The 22972-nt window shown below is 44.8% G+C and overlaps 1 protein-coding gene across 1 annotated transcript in view; it reads right to left on the bottom strand.

Annotated features, from left to right (window-relative positions):
- Window positions 1-8198: 8198 nt before the first annotated feature.
- INAVA (innate immunity activator) overlaps window positions 8199-22972 on the bottom strand; it is a 41404-nt gene continuing 26630 nt past the window's right edge. The window contains exons 5-10 of the mRNA XM_063118846.1: window positions 19627-19855; window positions 16316-16369; window positions 14545-14779; window positions 12861-13019; window positions 10676-11396; window positions 8199-8330 (exon numbers count right to left, since the gene is read on the bottom strand). Coding sequence (XP_062974916.1) covers window positions 8238-8330; window positions 10676-11396; window positions 12861-13019; window positions 14545-14779; window positions 16316-16369; window positions 19627-19855 — 1491 coding nt within the window. The 3' untranslated portion in view covers window positions 8199-8237. The remainder of the gene's footprint in view (window positions 8331-10675; window positions 11397-12860; window positions 13020-14544; window positions 14780-16315; window positions 16370-19626; window positions 19856-22972) is intronic.

The raw sequence follows: 22972 nt of genomic DNA, 5'->3' as shown, positions 1-22972 counted from the left end.
TCTCTCTCTGCGAGCTGATCTCAGCTGCTTCTTAACGGTACGCAATGCTTACTTGCTTTTCTTTCCCTTTAGGACAGTAAGTGAAGGTGTTTCCCAAGGGAGGCATCACCCCCTTAGTCCACCTCCAAAAACCCGTCTTGTGTTCCTCCCTGATTTGCCAGCTTGGTTGTGTTACTAGGGCCGCATGCTTTGCTTAAAAGTCTGTCGCTCAGTTCAGACAACACGTTTCTCAATGGTGGTTTTAAAACTCCACTGTGGAATTTTTACACCACTGTTGAGAAATGTGTTGTTTAGCGGGAAAACTCCATGCAACAGTGGAGGTTTTAAAAAACAAAAAACCCTCCACACAGAATATCCACACTGTGGAGAGGAGAGTTCCTGCACAACCGTTGTGTTGCGGGCTCTGTGGAGTTTTCTGTTGTGTTGTGTTGACTTTTCTCACTGGCTACAGAGTTCTCTGGCAAGAGCGGCGAAAGGAGCGAGTGCTGCTCTAGGAGAGCCGCCAGGATTGGTTTTTTTGCAGCAATGGCTGATGGGATACCATCAGGAGCATTGGGGGAGGAGAGAGGGCAGAGGAACTGTCAATCAAACGTCACAATGGATTTTACTCAACTCCATGGTAGCCCAGTCACACAGTGGTGGAATTAGAACATGCTGTGTGGGAAGTACCTCCTAAAAACTCAAGCGTTGAGTGGAGTTTTCACACTGCGTTGACTAACATGCTGTCTGAACTGAGCCTTTCCCCTTGAAATCGATGAAATGTGCTTCCAATACAAACTTGTGAGAGAGAGTTAGTGGGGACCCAATGAAGGGAGCGCATCACGACATGAGGTGGTGCTAGAAAGCCTGGCTTTGCACAAAGTGAAGATGTTTGTATTCTCTCCACGTTGCTTTCAATCTAGATTTTTGCTAGATTAGCCCCAGTGCCTTTGGGCAAGAAGGTGAAAGACAGGAGAGGCCTTAGTCCTATTGCTGCATTATGACTGCTGTACCATTACAGATGAATGCAAATGATGTATTACGTTAAATGTGCTTTTTAAAAAGCATGTTTAAACTGGCTGATTTTATTTTAGATTTGAATTGGGGTCCTGCACCTCTTTCCTGTCCAAATCCCACCCACCCCCAGACGCTGCTGTTTGGTCCTGAAGGGGCTGTTTGCAGTAAACAGTATCTTTAGGGGCAAATAGCAGCTTGGTGGTGGTGGTGGTAGGGATTTGGTACAGGAACCCAGCACAGGCCCCAGCTAAGGAGCATGAACCAAATTCTGGGCTCCTGAGGCTGCTTTTCCTACTACGTAAAAACCACCATCATAAGCACGCTTTTTAAAAGTGTGCTCAATGCCATATGTGGCCCGGCCCCTCTGCCTTGCCTTTCCCCCAGCTTGTATAGCATTTTGCTTTTGACTTTGCAAGCTTCACGCTCTCACCTTTGTACCTTCATTCCCCAGTGACTGGACAGTGAAGCTCTGGAGTGCAAGGAAGCTACTGAGTAGTACAACTGAGAAGCTGTGAAAAGACCCGACACGGTGACCACAGCGAGGGTCACAAGAAGAAAGAGGCGGTGCCCTTGTTGAGCCTGGCTTACAAGGACTAGGTGGTGGCATTTGGCTTCCCACTGGAATCTCATACACTCAGGGCTGGAGGAACAGATGGCGCCACCGGCGTTTTGATACTGGGGACACTGGCGAGTGTGTTGGTTGGATAGTACAATGGCATCTCCTTTCCTTTCTAGTTCCCGTGCTCAAGTCTCCTTGCTTGGTAGGATTTTGTGATGATATCAGATTGAAAGATGAAGCTGTGCCTGGCATTGGCAGCCAGTGAAGAAGTCCAGCCTGAGGCATTTGAGAGCATTCTCCCAATCAGAATCCTTCTGCCACCCAAACGGACCTTTCCCGGGATGTGTGATGAGCTCTACAAATCGGTGGTTTTAGATGTTTATAGACCTGGGGTGGGGTGGCGTTATCAAGAGGAGAGAGAGAGAGAGAGATCACCCTTCACATGAGGGAGCTGCACCCATTATCTCCTACTGCCCAGGAGCTGCCTGTGTCCTGCTTATGCCTTTAGGGCTGAACAGTGAAACTGACTAGAGGAAATCTAAACATGCCAGCTGCTTCCTGGATGCATTTCCTGCATAGCTGATTGTCACGTTTTAGAGGATGTTTCTTGCTCTAGTTAGGTCTTTCATGGGTGTCTATGAAGTGCTGACATTCTTTTTTTTTTCTCATTTCCATCAGCGATGGGCTGTTTTTAAAAGGAGGAAGGGGGTGGCAGGGTGCGGGTGGCAAAACGAGCCACCTTAATTTGAGCACATGTAGTTGGTGTTTTATCAGTTTTCACCTCCAAAAGTAGAATCACCCAAAGGTTTTCATTTTCAGATGCCAGGTGGTCATGATGCTGGTTTTCCCACATTAAAGATCACAAATATTCTGCAATGGCAATGTAAAAATATAGGGGGGGGGGGGAAGAGTCTATTGTATTAATGAGACCTATAAAAGTGGTGACCACTGACGTGAGATGTGGTTATCATCTGGCATCAAGATTTCTATGAGTTTGGAAGAATTGTTTCTTTCTGTATTCCGGCTTTGGACCAGAAATTGTAATTCTGGACCCTTTTTCCACAGTGCTAGTTATCCAACAGAAAGAAACTTTGAGCTGTTTGAACATACTTTGGATTCAACCTGGAGAAACCTGCATTGTTTCATCCTGTAGAGCTCTTGACCTCTTCCAGCCATGGCAGTGTTTACTGAAATTGACTGTCTCCCCTCCAATAGAGGCCCTTTTGTCTGGGAACAGAAGAGTGTGGGGAATTTTCCCTCCAGCTTTCAAACAGGGTAAGAAACACTTGAACAGCCAAACACAAGGGTGTGGCAATGCACTCCTGTATTCTTGGGGTGACAAGACTTTCCCTTGAAGAAAATGAGTCTGCCCCTCTTAATTTCACCCCCAGTACCTCTTTTTGTTTACACCTGTTTGAAATGCAGCCATTCTGGCCTATTCACATTTATTCTCTCTTCATTATTATGAGAAAAATAAGCAAGAGAGTCTTGGTTCTCTGTGCTTCAGTCAACTTGAACTTTCACTGGATATTTTTCAACCCACTTGAATATACCAATGGACACTGCATCCTCAGCCTTCAAACCATTTGACAGCAATGTCCCTGGTTTAGAGGAGTTTTCTGCTCCAGTAAACTGGGCTGGGTGTGAACTTTGTCCGTTTACATCAGGTGTGTTGGACTGCAATTCCCATAATTCCCAGCCAGTATGTCCATTGACCAGGCTGGCTGGGTATTATGGGAGTTGCAGTCCAATACATTAGATAGCACCAGGTTAGGGAAGGCTGTTTTACACGCATTGTGAAAATCCCACTTCCATGCAGTGAAGCTGTGGATTCTTCCATCTGAGTAGGAAGTTGTACTGTAATGCTTTATGGGTGTTCAAAAGGTTTTGTGTATTGTCTTGTGCATTATTTTGGGGGCGGGAGGGCAGAAAGGAGGTATGTGTGTGTGCACGCATGAGCGAGAGATATGCAGAAGGTGAAGGCTAGTTTTGAGTTAACCTACCTCATGGTCCAAGGTTTTTGATTTTTTGTTTTGTTTTTGATGTTAATGAAACTTGAATTGGTCTGGGGAACGCACATTATCACTGACTCTAATTCCGAGCTTGAGGATCCCAGCAGCAAGGATTGAAAGCAGCTGGTCTCTGTGCTTTGCCTTCATGGTTGGTTGGTGGATTACGTTCAAGTCCAAGGCTTGTTCTCTGTCCAGCAGCTGCACCATTTTAATAAGCTCTTCTTAAGAGTTAAGGCTGATATTTATTGAATTGTGGTGTCCTTTGCTGTCTTCTCCTGACTCGGCATTCTGGACTGAGAAGGGAGACGGCTGAGTCTTGGAAGAGGTACTATCTTCCTCTGGTAATGAAATTGGCACAATCTCCATCCCTTCACATGGCTACCTTTGTCTGGTTATTTAGGGAAGCTTATAGTCACCTGTTTTTTTGTTTGTATTGCCGCAAAAATCTAGGAATAGATTGTGAATTAGCTGCAACAGATCACCTAAATTTTCCTACGTTCGTTCTTGTAGGAAGTTTGTGTAGAACAAAGAATATGAAACGTCCTGTAAATTAATACTTGAGGTATACCTGAGTCATTCTGCCAGAGGGCACTCTTCTTATCTGTTAAATTATTGACCATTTTTGCCATATAGTCCCATGTGCCTCAATGCTATTTCTAGCACTTAGGTATGGGATTATATTTTCTCATATTGAAGAAACCCACACCCCTTTTTTCTTTTCTTTTTTAATACTCCTGATCCCATGGATGTGGCAAAAAGTGTACTTTTCTAAACTGAAATCGGGGTGGGTGTGGGTTGGAATTGTTAAGTACAGTTTGCCTTCCTGGGGGACTGTAGTTGAAGGGCATGGTGGAAAGTATTAAAAGTAACAAAAGCTGAAAATCTCATCTGTTTCTAGTGGTCCTTTGCAGTGAATGTGCATGTTTATCCATGGGGCACTGCAATAGCCCCATTCAGACAACACGCTAAACCATGCTGCTTAACCATAAAATGGTTAATGGAATTAATGCATTCCGTTAACCATTTTGTGGTTAAGCAGCATGGTTCAGCGTGTTGTCTGAATGGGGCCTATGTGTTCTAGAAGTGGGTTTCAATAATCTGGGAAATTTTCAGCCATGGTGTCCCTAAAGGCATAACATCTCCATTGAGAGAGGGAGGCCTCCTGTAGGAGGATAATGTACACTCTCCCTCCATTCCAAGAAGAGATTGCAGTGAAAGTCCTCATGCACATAACTAACCTAAGGTTTGGTCGTTTGCTCCACCACATTGTTTCAAATAGCAGGTGCCTTTTCTTGTCCTGAAAGGTTTCTTTTACAAAAGGCTGGTGCTTCTGTGGGGTTGTATCATCTGGCAAAATGGTCGAGTGTGCATGTGAGTGTGTCTGTGTGTGTGTGTATAAGGATAAGGTGTGTAATATTTTTTACCTCTGTGTAAATAGTGTAAGTTATTTAAGGTTCCTGATGTACATGGTTTTCCAATGAACGTGTTTGTTCTTCCTCTTAATAAATAAACTTATTAAAATGAAATCTGAATAATGTCTTCTTAAAAAAATAAAATATATACAAAAAAAAGGGCCCTTAGTGATATGGTAAGTGCAAAAGGCTCTTTGAATAAAAGAAAGACTAAGTGAATGGGGAATTGTGGATTTGAGTAAATGACTTCAAGTTGGGAGGTAAAAAAAAAAACAGAAGCAAAGAAGGTGGGGAGAATATAGATGTAGTCTGAGAATTGTAACTTCCTCATAAGCTAACATTTCCCCTCCTGTACTTAAATTATAGCATGTTTTGGGGCTGAGATAAAATGCTGACTGTGATTGTATCCAAAGGAGCAAGTAAAGCAGAGGCAATTCCCAAATGACAGCATGATCAGATTAGAACTTGAGAACTCAAATAATGCCTTCTCTTCACAATAAAACGTTAAAATACATTTAACGCTGTTTAGAGCTGTGTACGGACCAACTGTGAGACACAGATTCTCCAATGGTATACCTGCTACAAATAGTTTAATATCAAGAACAGCATGTATGTATGTATAACTGCATTTCTGTCCTGCCTTTTTTCCTCCAAGGAACCCAAGGCAGTGTACATAATCCTCCTCCTCTCCATTTTATCCTCACAACAACAACCCTGTGTGGTAGGTTGGGCTGAGAGTCTGTGATTGGCCCAAAGTCATCCAGTGGGTTTCCATGGCCGAGTGGGGACTAGAACCTGGATCTCCTGATTCCCAGTCCAACACTTTAACCACTACACAACACTGGCTCCATCACGGCACCATAATTAGTGGTTTAACCTCTGTACTTTACCACAGTAATAAAGGCTGCTTCCAAACAAGGCTTTTATTGTGCAATCGCCATGCCTTATTCGCAGAATTTTATGGGGTGTTCAGATGAAATTGTCTTCAATGTGTAGCCCTCGTGTGATTTCCCACTGCTGCTTCTGTCTTTTTTCTTAGCAGAAATAAAATCCAGTAAGGAAGAAAAGATGGAATAGCTCCCTTTTGACTGACTGCACTAGGAGTTCTCTGTCTGGAAGCACCCAAACACAAGGATTAAAAACAGTTTGGGGCTTTAAATTAGCCCTGTAGTAAGCAATAGGGGGTGGGGGGGGTAAAGCAGAGGTGTGCAAACAGTAGTGTTTATTCTGGGATTGCATAGATTCAGTAACTTGAAAATGCTTTACTTTTTTAAGACAACATTTCCAGCTGTTAAGATTGTGAAAGTAGGCTAATCCATATGTAGGCAATATATGTTGAAGTCTGAAAAATAAAAAAGGGCAGAGCAAAGTTTTCCAGTGGTTAGGAAATAGATCTTCAGTTTCCTGTCTGCCTCTTAGTTCCTTCTCATGACAACCAAGAACAGATTATACAAATTTGCTTCATTTGCATCATTTTAATATTAAAAAGCTGCAGAAGTCAGTGTTCTGTTGCAAAGAAAAAAGGATTTGCCTCTTTTGCCTTGTTTTTGGTCTTAGAGCACGGATTATATTCTGACCTGCCAAGATGCTGCACATAGTGATCTCAGTGGTAAAGGTTTTAGGTTGGGGCTAACCACAAAGTCATATTGCCACTTTTCATGTCCTGAAGTTGACTCAGAAGACTCTTCCACAGGTATCCCAACAACAGATCACCACATTTTGGAAAGGCTTTGAAAAGTTGGTTGAGAAGGTGATGGGGCAACCAAGTTGAAATTTTGTCACATGGGAGAATAATCTTGGATGGGTCACCATGCCCCAGAGAACCTAAAAACTCTTACCTTCTGCTAATTTTGTTCATTAAAATATTTTATGAATAGAGAGCAGTTCCCTGTGCCTTTAACCACTGGATGACAACCACTGGATCAGCAGATCACTGATAAAACTTCAACCAACTGGGGTTTTGGCTGTCATGCAACAGATAAATGCATGGGAACACTATCAGGGGTGTGTGGGACTTTAACAATCCTAACAAAGCACCAAATCTCAGGAGTACAATGACCCGGCCACAAAATGCCCCAGACTGCCTGCAATACTGCTTAGATTTAAATTGCTTCGGCTGACAGAGGAGGCTTACAGGAAATGTCAGAACTCTTGTGGTACATCAGTATTAGGATGGTCAGAATATCACAGGCCTTGTTTCAGGCAGGTGAATTAACCATTATGTTAAAGGTCCTGGCCCAAAAAGAGCCTTGGTATGTTGTGTGTTTCGCTATATCAGGAGCATACCCATCCTTCTTCTTACACTGGTCAGTGCATCTATAACTGTTTTCTGGTGGCAGACAAAATTGCTCTTCTGCCTTGCAATAGAATAAGCTGCTAGTCTGGCCAGCAAGAGGAGGAAATAACTAGATAAAACACCAGTCTTGAGACAGATGACTTGCATATGGAGAAACCCCTCCACTTCTGTGAAGCGACATTAGATACATACAAAAACAGAGCAATACGTTATATTTCACCCATGAAAATGGACCATTTTAAGTATAATTTTCCATTAAAACTGAAAATAAGGAATCCGCGATTCACATACAGAACCAAAGAAGTGGCAAAAGTTGTGAATTGCAGCAGCCTGCGGAAAGGCAGCACAATAAGGCAGGACATGCAAATGAAACATTTGAGGGAGGCCTGCCTGACCTGTCAGCTGCATCATACAACTTTGTGTAAGAATAAGAAACAGAGCAGGGAATCCAAATCCAAAAACAGAGCAGGGAATCCAAATCCAGCAGTTAAGAGAGCACTACATTCCGCTTCCACAGGGTAGAGAGAATTCATGTGGCTGGACTGGGCTCTTTTTCTTAAAAGACAGGAAAATTTCTCCAGCTTAATGTTGCTTTCATAGCCTACAGGCCCTCCATGATGGTTCCAGCAGAAGCAGACAGACGTGAATAAATAGGCAGGTGGACAAATGCTGACTAGTCATGTTGTGATATTGAGTGTCCTGTGTATTCCACATAGCACAAGAAACCTGATTCTGTCGCAACATCTCCATTCCATTGGTGTATCAGTTCATCATAGGAATAAAGGGAAAGGCTGAGCTACAGTCTCATGCAGCTGCAGAGTTGGGCACTAAATGTTCTCTTCAAAGTAGCAGGAGCAGCAAACCAAGAACAAGCCAAGCCTGCTCCCACCAGGCCTCCTGTTTCCATCCCGAGTTAGAGAGTCCGCAAATTCTGCGAGGTGGATAGATCGATTCGGTGGCCTCTAGACCTGAGTAACGATTTCTCCATTTTCTGGCACATAGACTTGCACAGGGGCTCCTTCAGGAGAGCGTTTCAGGATATGTATACAAGGTACCTGAAGGGTTCAAAAGAAAGCCTTTAGTGGAATTGCTGGACCAGCACAACTTCCCAAGAGCACCTCCACTACCATGAGAAAGAGTTTCTTCCATTAAGGAAGCATAAATGGCACTTGCTACAGTTGATGACCACTTCCTACCTTTGTTGCTTCAGGAAATATGACTTCTTACACTTTTCTCTGCTTATAAAATCAATTCCCCTCCTGTCACCATGCCATGGAACAGCGAAGTTTCCAGTACCATCTGTGCTACTCCTTCCATTCAATACTGCTTAATTGACTAGCACCGCCTAATGGAATTCCCTATAAAAAGCTAAGTTCCAGGAGGCAGGGAAACATTTAGAACTTGCCACAACTACATGGAGAGGCCATAACTCGGTGCATGTAAGTAGGACAGAACCAGACTCAGGTTTCAGGTTGTAGCAAAGCTAGGAAAGGCCTCTGCCAGAAATCTTGGAGAAAGGGGGTAGAATACATTAGGCTACATGGGCCAGTGAGCAGAGTACGTACAGTAGCTTCTCATTACTACAATGGCACTCATGGATGAATAATAATAACAAAAAGCCCTGAAGAGCTACTGGTGGGTATCTGAGATACTTCACAATTGAGCTGAAGCCTCCAGAGTTTCTACCCACTATTTATGTGCACGCCCAAAGGCCCTGCACCTCTGAAGCTAGAATTTCAGCCCATACAAGTTCCAGAATGGGGACTGTGTTAGTCTGTTGCAGCAAAAGCAGCCAAGAGGCTTGTGGCGCCTTGAAGTCTTAACAAATTTATTATATAGCATAAGCTTGTATGGACTGGAGTCCACTTCGTCTAATGCTTGTACAAGATTATCCTTATAGATCCTCTGTGTTTAGGAAAGGGCATTCCTTTTTCTCTATTTTATAAATGGGGATTAGAGACTGTGCACTTTACAAAATTGTCCGAAGGTTTGAACCAGAGCAGTCTTGGAGCTAGAATTCTGAGGTCCAAGGGCCACCCTGCTAAGCCACCTAACCCTAAACACGTGCCCCAGCACTGGATTTTCAGCAAATGGACTTTGGTCATGGCATCACCATGGATTTATCTGATGTACTGCTGTTGGATGGCTTCTGTGTTCAACTGAAAGTGGATTAGGCAGAGAAAGAGATGCAGTGTGACGTTGAAGGGCCTGTCTAAGTTGCTCGTGCAGATACTTCCTGGAGCAGAAGAGAGTTGCCAGTTCAAACTTTCACAGCCCTGCTTCCAGGTGGGAGCAGGCGAGCACTGAACGGGTTGGGAGGGATCTCAGGACAAGCTCTTGCTTGCTTGGTGTGGGCCTCTGTCCTGCGCTGCAGGCAGGGGAGATGCCCCAGAAATAACATGAGCTGGGCTCCATTGTGCAACAGTTTCACACAGCTAGGGGGCAAAGCTCTCTAAGCCAAAAATGGGATGTGGAACTCCTCCCATTGAGTACATCAACCAAAGGACTTGGATAGTTTAAAACACTGTACAAAGTCCCCAGAAGCCTCAAAACAAAGCAGGAGCAGCAGCACAAACGCTTCCCCCCTAACCACCTGTCCAACAGGCCTATAATACAGCCAAGGGCTTAACAAACCGAAGGACTGCTGGACCCTGCTGAGAGTAACAGGAAGGGGTTCAGGAGAAGGGAAGTGGGTAATGCTTCATATGTATTAAATATCAGGATAAGAGGACATAGATAAGTTTCCTCTTTACCACAGATATCAGGATCCACAAGTCTCCTACTCATGCATAATTTGGAACACTCAAACAGTTTTCAATGCAAACATACTTCTGGAACTTGGAAGGGGAAGTTTAAGCATCCAAATGGCCGATGGGGAAAGATCCAGATATCTTGCAGGACCTCTTTCAGCCCGAGAGCTGGATTCCAGTTCGGAGAGGCCCTTGGGGCTGCCTTCCAGTTGTGAGTGAGGGCAAAGGGGCTGGGGACAAATAATATGTTTTAGCTTTGCTCTTGCTGCCAGTAACTTAGAAGAGATACTTCAACCTTTTAGAATGGGGAAAAGACTGCCCAATAGCTGGGAAACTACCAACTGATTGGGGGGAAAGAGAAGGGGAGGGGACGTGGCCATCTGGGAACCCTGGGGGGCTGGACTTGGGTCCCGGGACCTGGGTTTCTGCACCCCTGCTATAAGCCCTTTTAAGGGGTTCACGTGCACATTTGTTTCTGGTCAAAGGCTCATCCAGGCAAAGGTGAATGAATATAAATGGCATTCGCACATGAGCTTGTCCTCTAACTTGGGGGAAGCTGGCTTGTTACAGGAGCTCTGGGGCAAGGCAGACACAGTGGTGATGATGAAGCCGGCTCCACTCTCCCAAAGGCTGCTGCCTGAAATCCTTACCTGAACTTGCTGCCCCATGGAGTATGTCGAGCGCAGCTCTCTGCCTGGCCCGCTGCGCATGCGGAAGGCCCCCTGCCGGTCAAGGGAATGCGGCCTTGCATTGCGCAGCCGGGTCCTTTCATGCCATGACTTCAGCTCTTCTGTCACCGCTGCCTTGGAGAGGGTTCGGGGGCCCATCGGGAGACAGTCCTTCAGGGAGGGCGTACGCACCACCCTGCTGTGAGAAACCACTGACCGGTGGAATCTAACCGGCACTTCTTCCTTGTAGGTGAAGTGGGCAGAGCTGCCAGACAGAAAAGGTGGACGGCTGTGGCAGAGCTCCCTCCCCGCAGGCAGGTGGCTGTCAGCCACATACTCTGTGGCACAGAAGAAGCCTGGAGGCAGCAGCAGCTTCTGAGCACACTGGCAGTGGTATTCTGCTTCCTGTCCCTTGCAGGCCTGGCTCTGGAATGGCTGCAAGGTGTCCACCCTGGGCGTTGAGGGCGCTGGCTTCAGGAAGGAGATGTCAGGGCTGCTGCTGCCAGCAGATGTAGTGTAGGAGACGCTGGAGATGTCTGAGTTGCTATCTTCAGAAGCAGAGTGAAAGGTGGGTTTGACGACTGGGTTGGACTTGGGCACAGAGAAGCAGTACTCAGGAACAGTGACAGTGTAGTAGGTGGGGCGGCGCCTTGGCAAAGCACTTCTTCCTCGAGACTCCAAACCTTCCCTAGACGAACACACCCTGAAGACCAGAAGAATCTAGTTACAACTCCGAAATGCCTGGAATTCTTGTTCTTCTCATGCGAGAGAGCAGAAACCTGACACTGTTTCCCCCAAATCCTATTTAACTTAAGACAGGGGTGGCTGTTTTGGATTTCAACTCCCAGAAGCCCCTGCCAGCATGGCCAGTGGTCAAAGTGGTGAGTGGAAGTCTAAAAAGAACCAGCTAACAGGATTGGGGCATGGATTTCAGAGCTTCCAGTGAATTTTATATTGCCCACTCCTCTTGCTACTTCGGTATGACTATTTGGTGCAAGAGGTGCATTTAAAAGAAATGTTGGGCTTTTGGTTTTGTTTGAACAAAGGCTTTTTCTTCTCAACACGTATCACATAGGGCCTGTTCAGACAACATGCTAAACTATGGTTAGGCCACTAACCCTTTTGCAGCAAATGGTTAGTGAGTGTGTTTAAACCATGGTTAGGTAGCCATCTTGGTTTAAACCATGGTTAGGTAGCCATTCTAGTCTGTCCTTTCCCACTAAGACTGGCATGTGCAACTTGTGACTTGCTTGTGCAACTTGCTTGTGCAACTTGCTTATTTTGTTTCATTTTTTCTGTTTGTAATAAGTGTTTATTTTGTTTGTCCCTCTTCTAGCTTACGGTATTTCTCGATGCATTGCGCTCTCCCTTTCAAGGCTATCTTCACAGCCCTGTGCACTAGAAACTTTGTATTTTTTTTATGGGGGAGTATTGCTGTTTGTTCTGCTAGTTCAAACATCATAAACATTTTTTCCAGCATACAATACATATCATATACATCAGTCAATAAGACATCCCTTCTCTGAATCACTTGAATAAGGTATGTACTTTCTCACACTCAATGATATTATATGTTTCTTGTACAAAATCCAAAGTTACCAATAAACAATTTTCTCTTTTTTATATATCCTTTAATTTTATAAATCATTAAATCAAGTTATTGAAAAACAAAATTGAATCTTTGGATATATTGCTTTATGTCTACAAAAATAAATAGATTATGTCTATTATTATTATTTTTAAAACTCCTTTGTCTTTTTTTCTGGAGTTCTAATATAATATGTTAATTTTGCCATAATAGCAAAATCCCACATTTTTCCAACTCCTCCTCCCTGAAAGGTTTTTGCATACCATACTCTTGCTGCAGACAACATATAAACTGTTAATTAATTATGCTGTTGACTAAGCAATCCAGCCAAAAAATTAAGAAGCTTAAACTTGGAGTGGGGAGAGAGAGAGAGATTCTCACAGCTTTGGATTTTGTGCCCTATATGAATTTTTTGCTTTTGGGAGATATGATCATGGAAACACAATATGCACTTGGTCTTGTGCTGCAACATCACACCATGGCGTCTGCTTGTGTTCAAAAATCCGAAGCCAGGTTAGGCAACAGGAAGGTAAGGCCACCCACATGAATATGCCAATTTAGCCTAAACCCATACAGTACCTTACGAGCTGAGATTGTCCTCTCCTTCCCAGGAACTCTGGGGTTGGTGGAGCACTAGAACCAGCCTGTCTCCTAGTGGGAACAAGATGGCATGAAGGTGTCTCAACCACCCTCTGAGTGGTAGGGCTGGGCACAGGTTGGGACATCACGCCTGGACTGCTGTAATAAAACACAATGAAAGGAACAGGTAAGAAATAGCTTGTTCCTCCTTTGGCTATCACCTTTCCCTGAAAACAAAAGTAGCTGGTTAGGGAGGCACAAAAAGGAATAAAAGGAAAGGATGCCAGACTCAAGCCTGCCCACAAAGACAGCTGTTCTGGTTTAATTGACTGGACTACTGTGGTTTTCAAACGATGTTTTTCACACATGACACTAAAGGGCTTTCTTTATGCATTTTGTAATGCAAATGTGAGGCTTACACCGGCTGGAATGTACATTCCTTTTTATTTTACGTAGAATATTTCTGTCCCACCTTTCAGTGTGACTGCTCTCAGGGTGGTTTACAGAAATAAGAACTAATCAAAATAAAGCAGCAAAACAATAAAACAACAGGAGAAACAGTTAAAAAGTCTTCCGGCAGGCCTACCCAGTTGAATTTTAAGATGCCTTTTTAATAATGTGCTCCTTTTAATAATGTATTAGTTTTAAATGTTTTAATTAGTTATATGTATTTTATGGTGTTTGCATTTATTTATTTATTTATTTATTACATTTTTATACCGCCCAATAGCCGAAGCTCTCTGGGCGGTTCACAAATGTTCACAAACATTTGTGTTGTACCCCGCCTCGATCCAGAGGGAGAGGCAGGTAATAAATAAATATATTATTATTATTATACGAGACTAGATAGTTCTTCCGATTTAGAATGGTCATCTTCTATTTTCTATCCTATATTAACATTCACACTGGTATAGAAATAGCAGGAGACACTCCAAGGCGCTTTAATGCCATGTTTGCAAGTATGAATTGGGTCTGCCTAGAGAGGCACAGGTCTTGAGTGGTGAGTGCTGGCCTTTGAAGCTGCCGGATGTGTATGCCCTAATTTAACCAGGAAGTAACCACCTGATCCTATGGCAAATCAAAACTAGCCACCCAACAGTGCTTCGTGTATTAATGAATTAATTCAGGCCAGATCTACATTTTCAGGCCAGATAACACTTCGAAAATGGTTTGAAAATGGTATATAGAATATGTCCTGGGCCCCAACAGTTGTCATTACCATTATAAACCCTTACAAAGCAGTAGTGTAGATCCTGCCTCAGATTATTTGTCCCTACAGACATGGCCTTGGAAACAAATAACTCCTGCAAAGACTGGTAACCAGTGAAGCAAAAGCTCAATTTCTACCCCTGGGGTAAATTAGTACAAATACATCATATTTCTATAGCACTTTCTCTAAGTGCCCAAAGCCTGGCACGTACTTTAGCTCAATAAACCTCACAGCACTCCTGTAAAGTTCAGAGTGAGGTAGCCTTACAACACACATGTAAGGCACAGATTGGGTAGGGGCTAATGCAAAGAATTCATGCATAGTTGAGATTTGAGACAGTGACTTTAAGGGTGCAATCCTATGCATGTCTAGACAGAGAAAAAAGAAGAAGTCCTACAACTCCCAGTATTCCCCATCCTGGGGGATACCCTAAGAGAAAAGTGTGAGTAGACAGGCCTAATAAACGGTCTTGACCTTGGCACGCTGCTGGCATCGAAGGATTTCTTAGGCTTCTCGTAGGGTTTATCCAGACTGGTCTCTTTCCAGGGGCTGTTCTGGATGGGTGAGGACTCCACACTGAGGGCTTGATAGTGGGCCTGTCCTTCTAGCAAGGGAGAATGGGGAGGAAGAGCTGAAGAACTGTGGGGGGACTGAAGGTGAGTTGAGGTCGCGAGCTTTGATGGAAGATGAGGGTCCAGCACCTGGGGTTCTACAAAGAAAGGAAAGAATTACATCTTGCCAACACTAGAACCTGGATAGTAGCATCATGCTCCTGGTGGTTCCACATAGATGTATGGCCTGCTTGGAGTCCACCAGGAGAAGAGCTTTTAGTGTGGTGGCCCCTTCTCTTTGGAGCTCCCTGCCCCTGGAAGTCAGGCAGGCACCAACACTGTGCTGTTTCTGGCACCTCTTGTAAACAGCTCTTTTCCAGAACGCATTCTTCAACTGACCAGCCATCATTTCTATTAGTATTCTGTTTTAAATGGAACAATTTTAACATGCCGTTTTAATCTTGTAATCTTTTTACTATTTTATTCCAATGTTCACTGCTCTGGAATCTATTTTAGATATAGAGTGGCATATAAATATTGCAAATAGATAAATAAAGCAGTGGCTGCTGATATAGGTTCCAATATGCCATGCAAAATCAAACCACTTGCCCAACCTGAGCTCTCTTACCATCTCTAGATCAACCCAAACCAAGAGGTTGAATTCAGCAGATTTCCATGGGCATAAAAGCCCCACACGTCAGCCACCTTTGTACTTGAACCCTCTTCCCAAATATTTGGTCAGTTGAGATCAGATCAGTTAAGTATCTCCCTTTCCCCGCCTTCAAGCTTGCTGGATGCTGTGGCCAAATTGTGAATCGTGTGGTGCAAATCAGGACCAAACGTAACAAGACGCTGGAGAGCCATTAGATAAAACCCTGCTTTCAAGCATGACACTGCACCATCCATGGCCACAATTTTTAATCATGTGGATACAAATCAGGGCCAAACCTGACAAGTCAATGGAGAGCTGTGATCAGAGAGCTCATCCCTTTCAACGTATTTTAAAACTATGAATGAAAAAAATCCAAATTGTACTGGGGCAGGAGGACTGGGGTTAACACTCCACCCCACACCCACACCCCATTTCTCACCAATAAATCCTGTTCCCCAAGGCACTATTTGCCCCCCCCCTTAGGAAAAACATGGGTACACCGTTCATTTGGAACTATGAAATATAGACTTGGATTCTATTTAAATGGATATTATCTAATCTATTTTTATGCTTTTTATGGTTTTAAATTTTGTATATTGGTTTTAATGGTCAGCATTTCCATTTTTGTAAACTGTCCAGAGAGCTTTGGCTATGGGGCGGTATATAAATGTAATAAATCGTAATAATATTTTATAGCCAGGGAAACAGCTGTTGTTTCGTGTTGTTACCAAAGGTGTTCCCAGGATGCAGATCTGAAGGGAAAGGAGCATAACTGATCGACTTGGAAGGGCATCAAGAAGGGGCTGAGCAGTGCAGACTGGTGGCTACGATGTCAGTGGGGTGGTGAATCCACTCTGTGTTTAAGTCAGAACCAATCAGAACTCCAAGGTGCGAAGCCTCCACTGATGCTGAGGTTTCAAGACTACCCCAGGGCAGGAAAGATGGCCCTAGTTAGGAACAGCTGAAATCCATTGCCCTAAGGTTATCCTCAAGTCTGTATGCAAGTGACGGAAAACCGCAAGCATACGGTGATTTAGCTTACCTTCTTCTGCCACAGCAGCATCTGACAGAGATGTCTCATCAGAGGTAGAGAACACTGGCGAAGAAACAAGAACAGGAAGTAACAAAATGTTCCAGTACTGTTGTTTAGGATTCCAGACCCTCCATTCCATTCTCACTCCCCCCAGTCATTCAGCATTTCATGGCCACTGAGAAGATTCAGACCTAATCTACACCAAGCAGGATATAGAACTATGAAAGCGGTATATAAAAGGCAGGAGCCACACTACTGATTTATAGCGGTACTGAAGTGCACTGACAACTGTTGGGGCCCATTGACACAGACCATATACCGCTTTTATACCATTATATCCTGCTTGGTGAGGCTCCTGCCTTTTATATACCACTTTCATAGTGCAATATCCTGCTTGGTGTAGATTAGGCCTCAGTCCCCATTAGTTGATTTGTGTGTAGAGGACCCCTCCTTCCCAGTATGGTTTCTTTTTCCCTTAAAGCTTTTGTGTACTTCTGAAAACTTTGGGGTACTCCCCCAACACACACAAGCCTACCTCTTGTGTGTGAGTGGCTACATAAGCAAAGGCACTCACAGCTTAAACATTGGAAATAGAAGAAATGGGGAGGACCTAATTTAATGAACTGGAGGCTGGTGACTCTTATGTCAATGGGGCAGTGAATCAGCTCCGGGTTTCAGTCAGAGCCAGTCATAACTCTAAAGGAACTTTCCAAGGTGCTCTGCACTTTGGAACACTCCTTTAGAGTTATGACTGAAACCTGGAGCAGATTCATAACCCCACTGACATCGGAGCCACCTGTCTCCACTGCATTAAATGCACGGGTTTTCAAGTAGTTCTTGCAACCCTCTGACACACCCTAGAAATATGTGCTCGTAAATCCCACTCAGCCTCTTTGATGGGAAAATAAAAGCTTCCCCCTTATTAGTGCTGAACTAATTCCCAGAGTCTCAAACCACATCATTCAAGGCACGGCATTCATGTACACAAACTTACACTCCTCAAAGAAATATTCCCTGATGCAGTGAATTAATAGTAATCAGAGGGATTTGGATTTGCATTTTGGGCAGCTTCTTCCCACACTGCAAAAACGCTTCACTATGAATTCATATTTTAAAAATTCCTTTCGCTCTTCAGATGTAGGACGGATGAGGCATCCTGGCTGTAATCCAACATGGAGTTAAGTGCTCTGAGGCTGATTGATTTCAAAGGGTTTCAGCTTGCTTAACTCCCTGTTGGAGCATGGCTGGCAGCCACTGGTAGTATTTTACAATCCACAGAGGGTAACTTTGGAATCGGAGGCGGGTAAAAGCAAGGATGCCCAGACTTTGTGAAATCCGCCCCACGTGTGTTTCGTGGATTCTGCAGTGTCGTTTGATCCGGGGTCCGTTCACAGACAGATTTGGCTTTCCCCCCGTTATGTGGTGAAATCCGCAAATAATTCCACCAGATAGTTCTCAACAATTTACACAATTTAAATTAGTACATAACATTTAGCATATTGTCCCCCATTCCGTTCAACTTTTCCTTGCGTATATTTCCCAGAATGGCATATGTCTCAGCAGAAACGTGTGTATTTTCATGCAGATCAATTTGCTTAAATTTTGGAAAGATGAGACCTCCTGCACAATCTGCATGAACCTTCTGCCTCTCAGCACTGGCAGAAGGGCCATAGATCAGTGGAGGAGCACCTGCTTTGCATGTAGAGGGTCCCAGACTCAGGCCCCAGCATCTCCAGGTAGGGCTAGGAAGGAATCCTGCCTGAAAACCTGGAGGGCTGCTGCCAATTCAGTGTCACCAGTACTGAGCTAGATGGATCAATAGCCTGACTTAATGGGCTGGTTCACATGACACGGCAACCCGTGGGTTAAACAATCCATGGGCTGCCACGATAAGCAGGAGAGAGTGGGTGCACTGCCCACCACTTCCACTTTCAATCAGCAGCCCACAGGTGGCTCCTTTGTCGGTTGCTGAACAGTTAGTTAACCACAGGGTTGCTTAGTCCCTAAATAACTCAGTGGTTCGAGTTCAAAGGATGTGCTCAGCAACCCACGAAGGAGCCGCTTGTGAGTTGTTGAATAAAAGTGGACATGGCAGGTGCTCACTCGCTCTCCCACTTGTCCCCAACTGCCCACCGGTTGTTTAACCCATGGGCTGTTGTGTCATGAAAGCCAGGCCGAAATAAACCAGCTTCCTGTGTTCCAGATGTGCGATACCTCAGCCAAGTGGTGCAGTACATGAGGGAAGCAGCGAGTAATCATGTGCAAATATTTGAGCAAAAAGCACCGAACCATCCACCCACGCGAGTAGATATATCTTCAATACAGCCGTGGAATACCTTGACTAAAACCAGAGGCATTCAACAGGTGTTTGGTGGGGTGGGGGGAGGAATTGACCCCAACAACACGATCCTACGTGTGTGTGTATTTTATTTGCACTTGAGTCCCACTATGTTCAATGGAACTTACTTCCTAGTAAGTGTGCAAAGGATGGCAGCCTGTATGTATAAAAGAAAGCGATTTAGACTGAGAAAGGATCCAGAGCAATCGACTTAAGCCTTCCCAAGGGTTAATCTGATGCTACAGGTCTTTGCGTCATTCGCTGCAGGTTTCTACACGCTTCCGCCTCCAGCTGGCTCTCCCAGTTCTTCCTTGAGCTCTTTGGCAACTGCTTACAGAAAACTGCAGTTTGTAGATTACTGAGACAGGAAAAAGCCATAAAAGGCTGGCTTCCTGCCTTGAATCGGGATGAATTCCAACTAAACCACGTCTGTCAAAAGTTCGCCTGACCTACTTCTTCCGACTTCCAGGGACGGGTACTTAATCCCAACCTCAGTCTCATTTCCTGACAACTCTTACAGTTACAAAACCCACTTCCTGAAAACAACGAAGAGCCTTGTGGCACCTTAAACACTTGCACATTTATTGTGACATGTACTTTCTTGGACCATAATAAAAATGTTAATCTCTAAGGTGCCACAAGTCTCCTGGTTCTTTTTGCTGCCACAGACTAACACTGCTACCATCTCTGGAAACACTTCCTGATATTTACTAATTCAGTTTGCAGCTGTTTTAATTTTGTCCTATTCGACAGTGATCACATGGAACAAACTCATCGTCCTGCCCTTCGTGTGTTTTATTATTGTTATCACCTCTCTTGCCCACCCCTCTCCGCCCACCCATCAAGGCCTTCTTTTCCTAGGCAAAATGGACCCACTTTCTCAGACCTTCCTCTTAAGGCCCTGCCTTTTCTATGAGAGACTTCACAGTCGTTTGGCCATTGGACCGACTGGGAGCTCAACCTCCAGGTAAGTCCAGCTCACCTTCTAAGGCTGGAGCACTGGCCCTGTGTTGCGACGATTGCCTGGCTGCTAGGTGATACTCGTGGAGGGCTTGCTCTAAATCCTTCAGCTTCTTTTCCTCCTTCAGCACGGCACTCTTCCGGTGCTTCCGAACCTGCTTGGTGAGATTCTCTTCCCGGGAGAGACACCGGGCAGCTTCGGCAAACTGCAGCTGCAGGGCCAGGTCTCTCTCCAATGTGCTCAGAGGATCCTGTGGAGGAGAAGACACATGTTCTTCCAAACGATGCAGGGAGACCCGACATCTTAAAGGGACCCAAGTGTTTGAGGACCCAAGTGACAGAATCGTTTTCACAGAGAGGGCCGTGGCTCAGTGGTAGAGCACCTGTTTTGCATGCAGAAGGTCCCAGGTTCAAACCCTGGCATCTCCAGGTAGGGAGAAACCCTGGAGAGCTGCTGCCAGTCAGTGTTGACCATACTGGGTTCAATGGACCAATGCTCACTTTCACAGAATCCAAGCCACCTTGGGTTCCTTGTAAGAAGAAAAAGGTGGGATATAAATGTAATAAATAAAACAATAAAGCCATGAGAGAGGCCATGTTCTCTTGGTCGGGTGGGTGCTTCCAAGCCCCCATCACCACCACCCCATCCTCAGTTCCAACCCATTCAACCAAAGGGTTAGGGTTAGGGTGGCCATCTTAGTAGACCAATTCCACAAATGAGGGTAGATGGCCTCCTTTCCCTAATTAAATTCTGAATATATTCAAGTAGTGCACAGACATCATGAGCTAAACTGGGGTGGGGGTGGGGGCTTTTACAGAACCTCCCAAACATGTTCTGTGCTGTGTGTACAACAATGTGTTCTTTGCTACATGTGGGAGAGCACTGCTTGTGTGGGGGGAAAGAAATGTCTTTATTTTGTTTTTTTAATTGCACGCTAAATGCTTTGGTACAGGGGAGAGGGGGAAGGCACACTCAGCCTACAGAGAAAAGAAAGAAAAGAGTTCTGATGCAAGGGGGGGGATGCAGCCTTGCTCTGCTCAAATCCTCTGGAGGAGGTGGAAGCACAAGAATGCTCCCTGCGGTTTAGGGTTCCACCTCTAGAAGTTTAAAAAAGAAAGAAAAATCAGTTATAAAAGCCACACAAAATGGTGCCGGCATAAGAAGAAGGGAGCTTATCTTCCTCAGTATCAGTGATGTTACAGGTACTATGCAGGATTTCCTGAACAACTTATAGTTTGAGAGCTGGAAAAATGCGATCCCCCAACCCACAGCATTAGCTGCGGAAAAGAAGCTTGAATTCCCTTGCAATAACATGCTAATTTGGAGCAGGTCACCTGAATTCTGCACACCTTCTCTGCAAGCACAGCACGTGTCGAATGTGAAAAGGCCTGCCAGCTGTATGTCCCATTCCTGCCCCCATACTGCACTTGGAAAGTTTGTGAAGACACACAGAGAGAGCAGCATAACATTGCTTCAAATATGAGTGTAGGAAGGAGGGTTATTTTAAAGAATGGCTCTTTCCATGATCTGATGATACAGTAAATCTGTATAAAAATAAACTTGATAATCCCTGGGAATCTGGTGTGATCCTAAGCTTCACATATTACACTTAAAAGATCTCCATAGTGAATCCTGTATTGTGCCGGGAGGGGGGGTCTGCTGGAGAGATCTAAACGTGCCATATACACCATATAATAGAGATGAGGAACACATGGCCCCTCTAAGGTGCTGTTGGACTGCAATTCCCATCATCCCTCACCATTTGCCATGCTGGCTAGGGTTGATGGGAGTTGTAGCCCACCAACATGATCCCCATCCCCGCCATGCAAAGTCAGATCCATTTTCATTGCTGTTTCCTTCATTTTACACTGGAATGGGGTTCAACATGCTGTGGAACTCAAGGACTGGAAACAGCCCAGGAGAAACACACGTCATGACCACCAAGTTGCATGGCTTTAAAAGGGGATTGGACAAATTCATGGAGGAGAAGGCTATCGATGGCTACTAGTCCTGATGGCTATATGCCACCTCCAGTATCAGAGGCAGTATGGTGATGTACACCATGGGGAACATGGGTGAGAGAGAGCTGTTGCACTCATGACTTGCTTGTGGGTTTCTAGTCAACAGCTGGTTGGCCATTGTGGGAACAGAATGCTGCACCTTTGGTCTGATCATGCACAGTTCTTCTTGAACCCATGGGAAAAGCATGGGCAATGAACACACTTCTCTAGGGACTGGCACTCAAGATAATGCAGATTAGGTATCCTTTCCTTAACAAATGGTAGCCTTCCTACTCACAGTCAGGATGATGACAGAACAACAGAAATGTAGTTTTCCACCCTTTCAATGCATGCTTATGAATGGAGCAGGGAGTCTAATCCGGTTTATGGATCTGTGTGTCTTGAGCCAGGGGTGGTAATTATTCTGGATTTAAGTAATCAGCAGAGCAAAGGGTGTGTTCTGCTCTATGTGCCACAGGACTGATGTCCGGGCCTCAGCTTCCAGCAGCCTCCTGAGCTCAGCCATCTGGATGAGGAATAATATCCGGATGGCTGGATTCAGGCATTACCAGCCAAAAGGCATGTAAAGAGCGTCCCTGCCTTTCCCTCCTTATCGGCTTTATTTCTGCTAAGGAAAAAAAAAGACCGAAGTCATGGTGGGTAAACATTTCAAATAGAAGAACAACGTTATCTGGAACCCTCCCCCAAATCCCATGGATGGGGCGAGCAATTCCATACTAAAAGGCTCATCTGGAAGCACCTGAACTGGAGATGTTCTCTGTTTCTAGTACGACAGGTTCCTAATGGTGGAGGAGGGGAGCAAAGAGGGCTCTCTTGGAGCAGTACGCAACATATCAATGAGATGAAAGAGAAATGCTTTCTCCCTCTCCCTGTGTGTGTGTGTGTGTGTGTGTGTAAGAGAGAGAGGGGTGGTGGTGGCTATGGACAGCAAGAGAATAATTCTACTCAGCACCCACACCCTGTGCCACCCACTGCAGGCACAGAGAGAAAGCATAAGCAGCACCACACCTCAGCTGCCTCCTACTAAGATTATTATTAAAACAGACCACAGGGGAGGGAGGGAGAGAGAAAAAGAAATTGCATAATTTAAGGTCCCACGCCATTGATGGAAATGAGGCCTGGCTCGGTTTGTTTGCTTAAAGCCTGAAGCTTCTGCATCTCTTTGGTTTTTTCTAATAAAGGGCTGAACCTGAAGCACCCCCATCACCTCTAAAGCTGTCCTTCTGCTGACACCTGCTTTCTGATGCCTTCTTTTCAATTGGAATTTGAGGGTAGCAAAATGCAAGGGTATCCCTTCTCTGCATAGATGTTTCTGTTCTTTTTTTGGATTGGTTTAACTTGGTTTC

The sequence above is a fragment of the Elgaria multicarinata genome, chromosome 1 (assembly GCF_023053635.1).
Source record: "Elgaria multicarinata webbii isolate HBS135686 ecotype San Diego chromosome 1, rElgMul1.1.pri, whole genome shotgun sequence".
NCBI lineage: Eukaryota > Metazoa > Chordata > Lepidosauria > Squamata > Anguidae > Elgaria > Elgaria multicarinata.
Note: the sequence above shows the minus strand (reverse complement) of the source record. Positions and strands in the feature narration are given on the sequence as shown.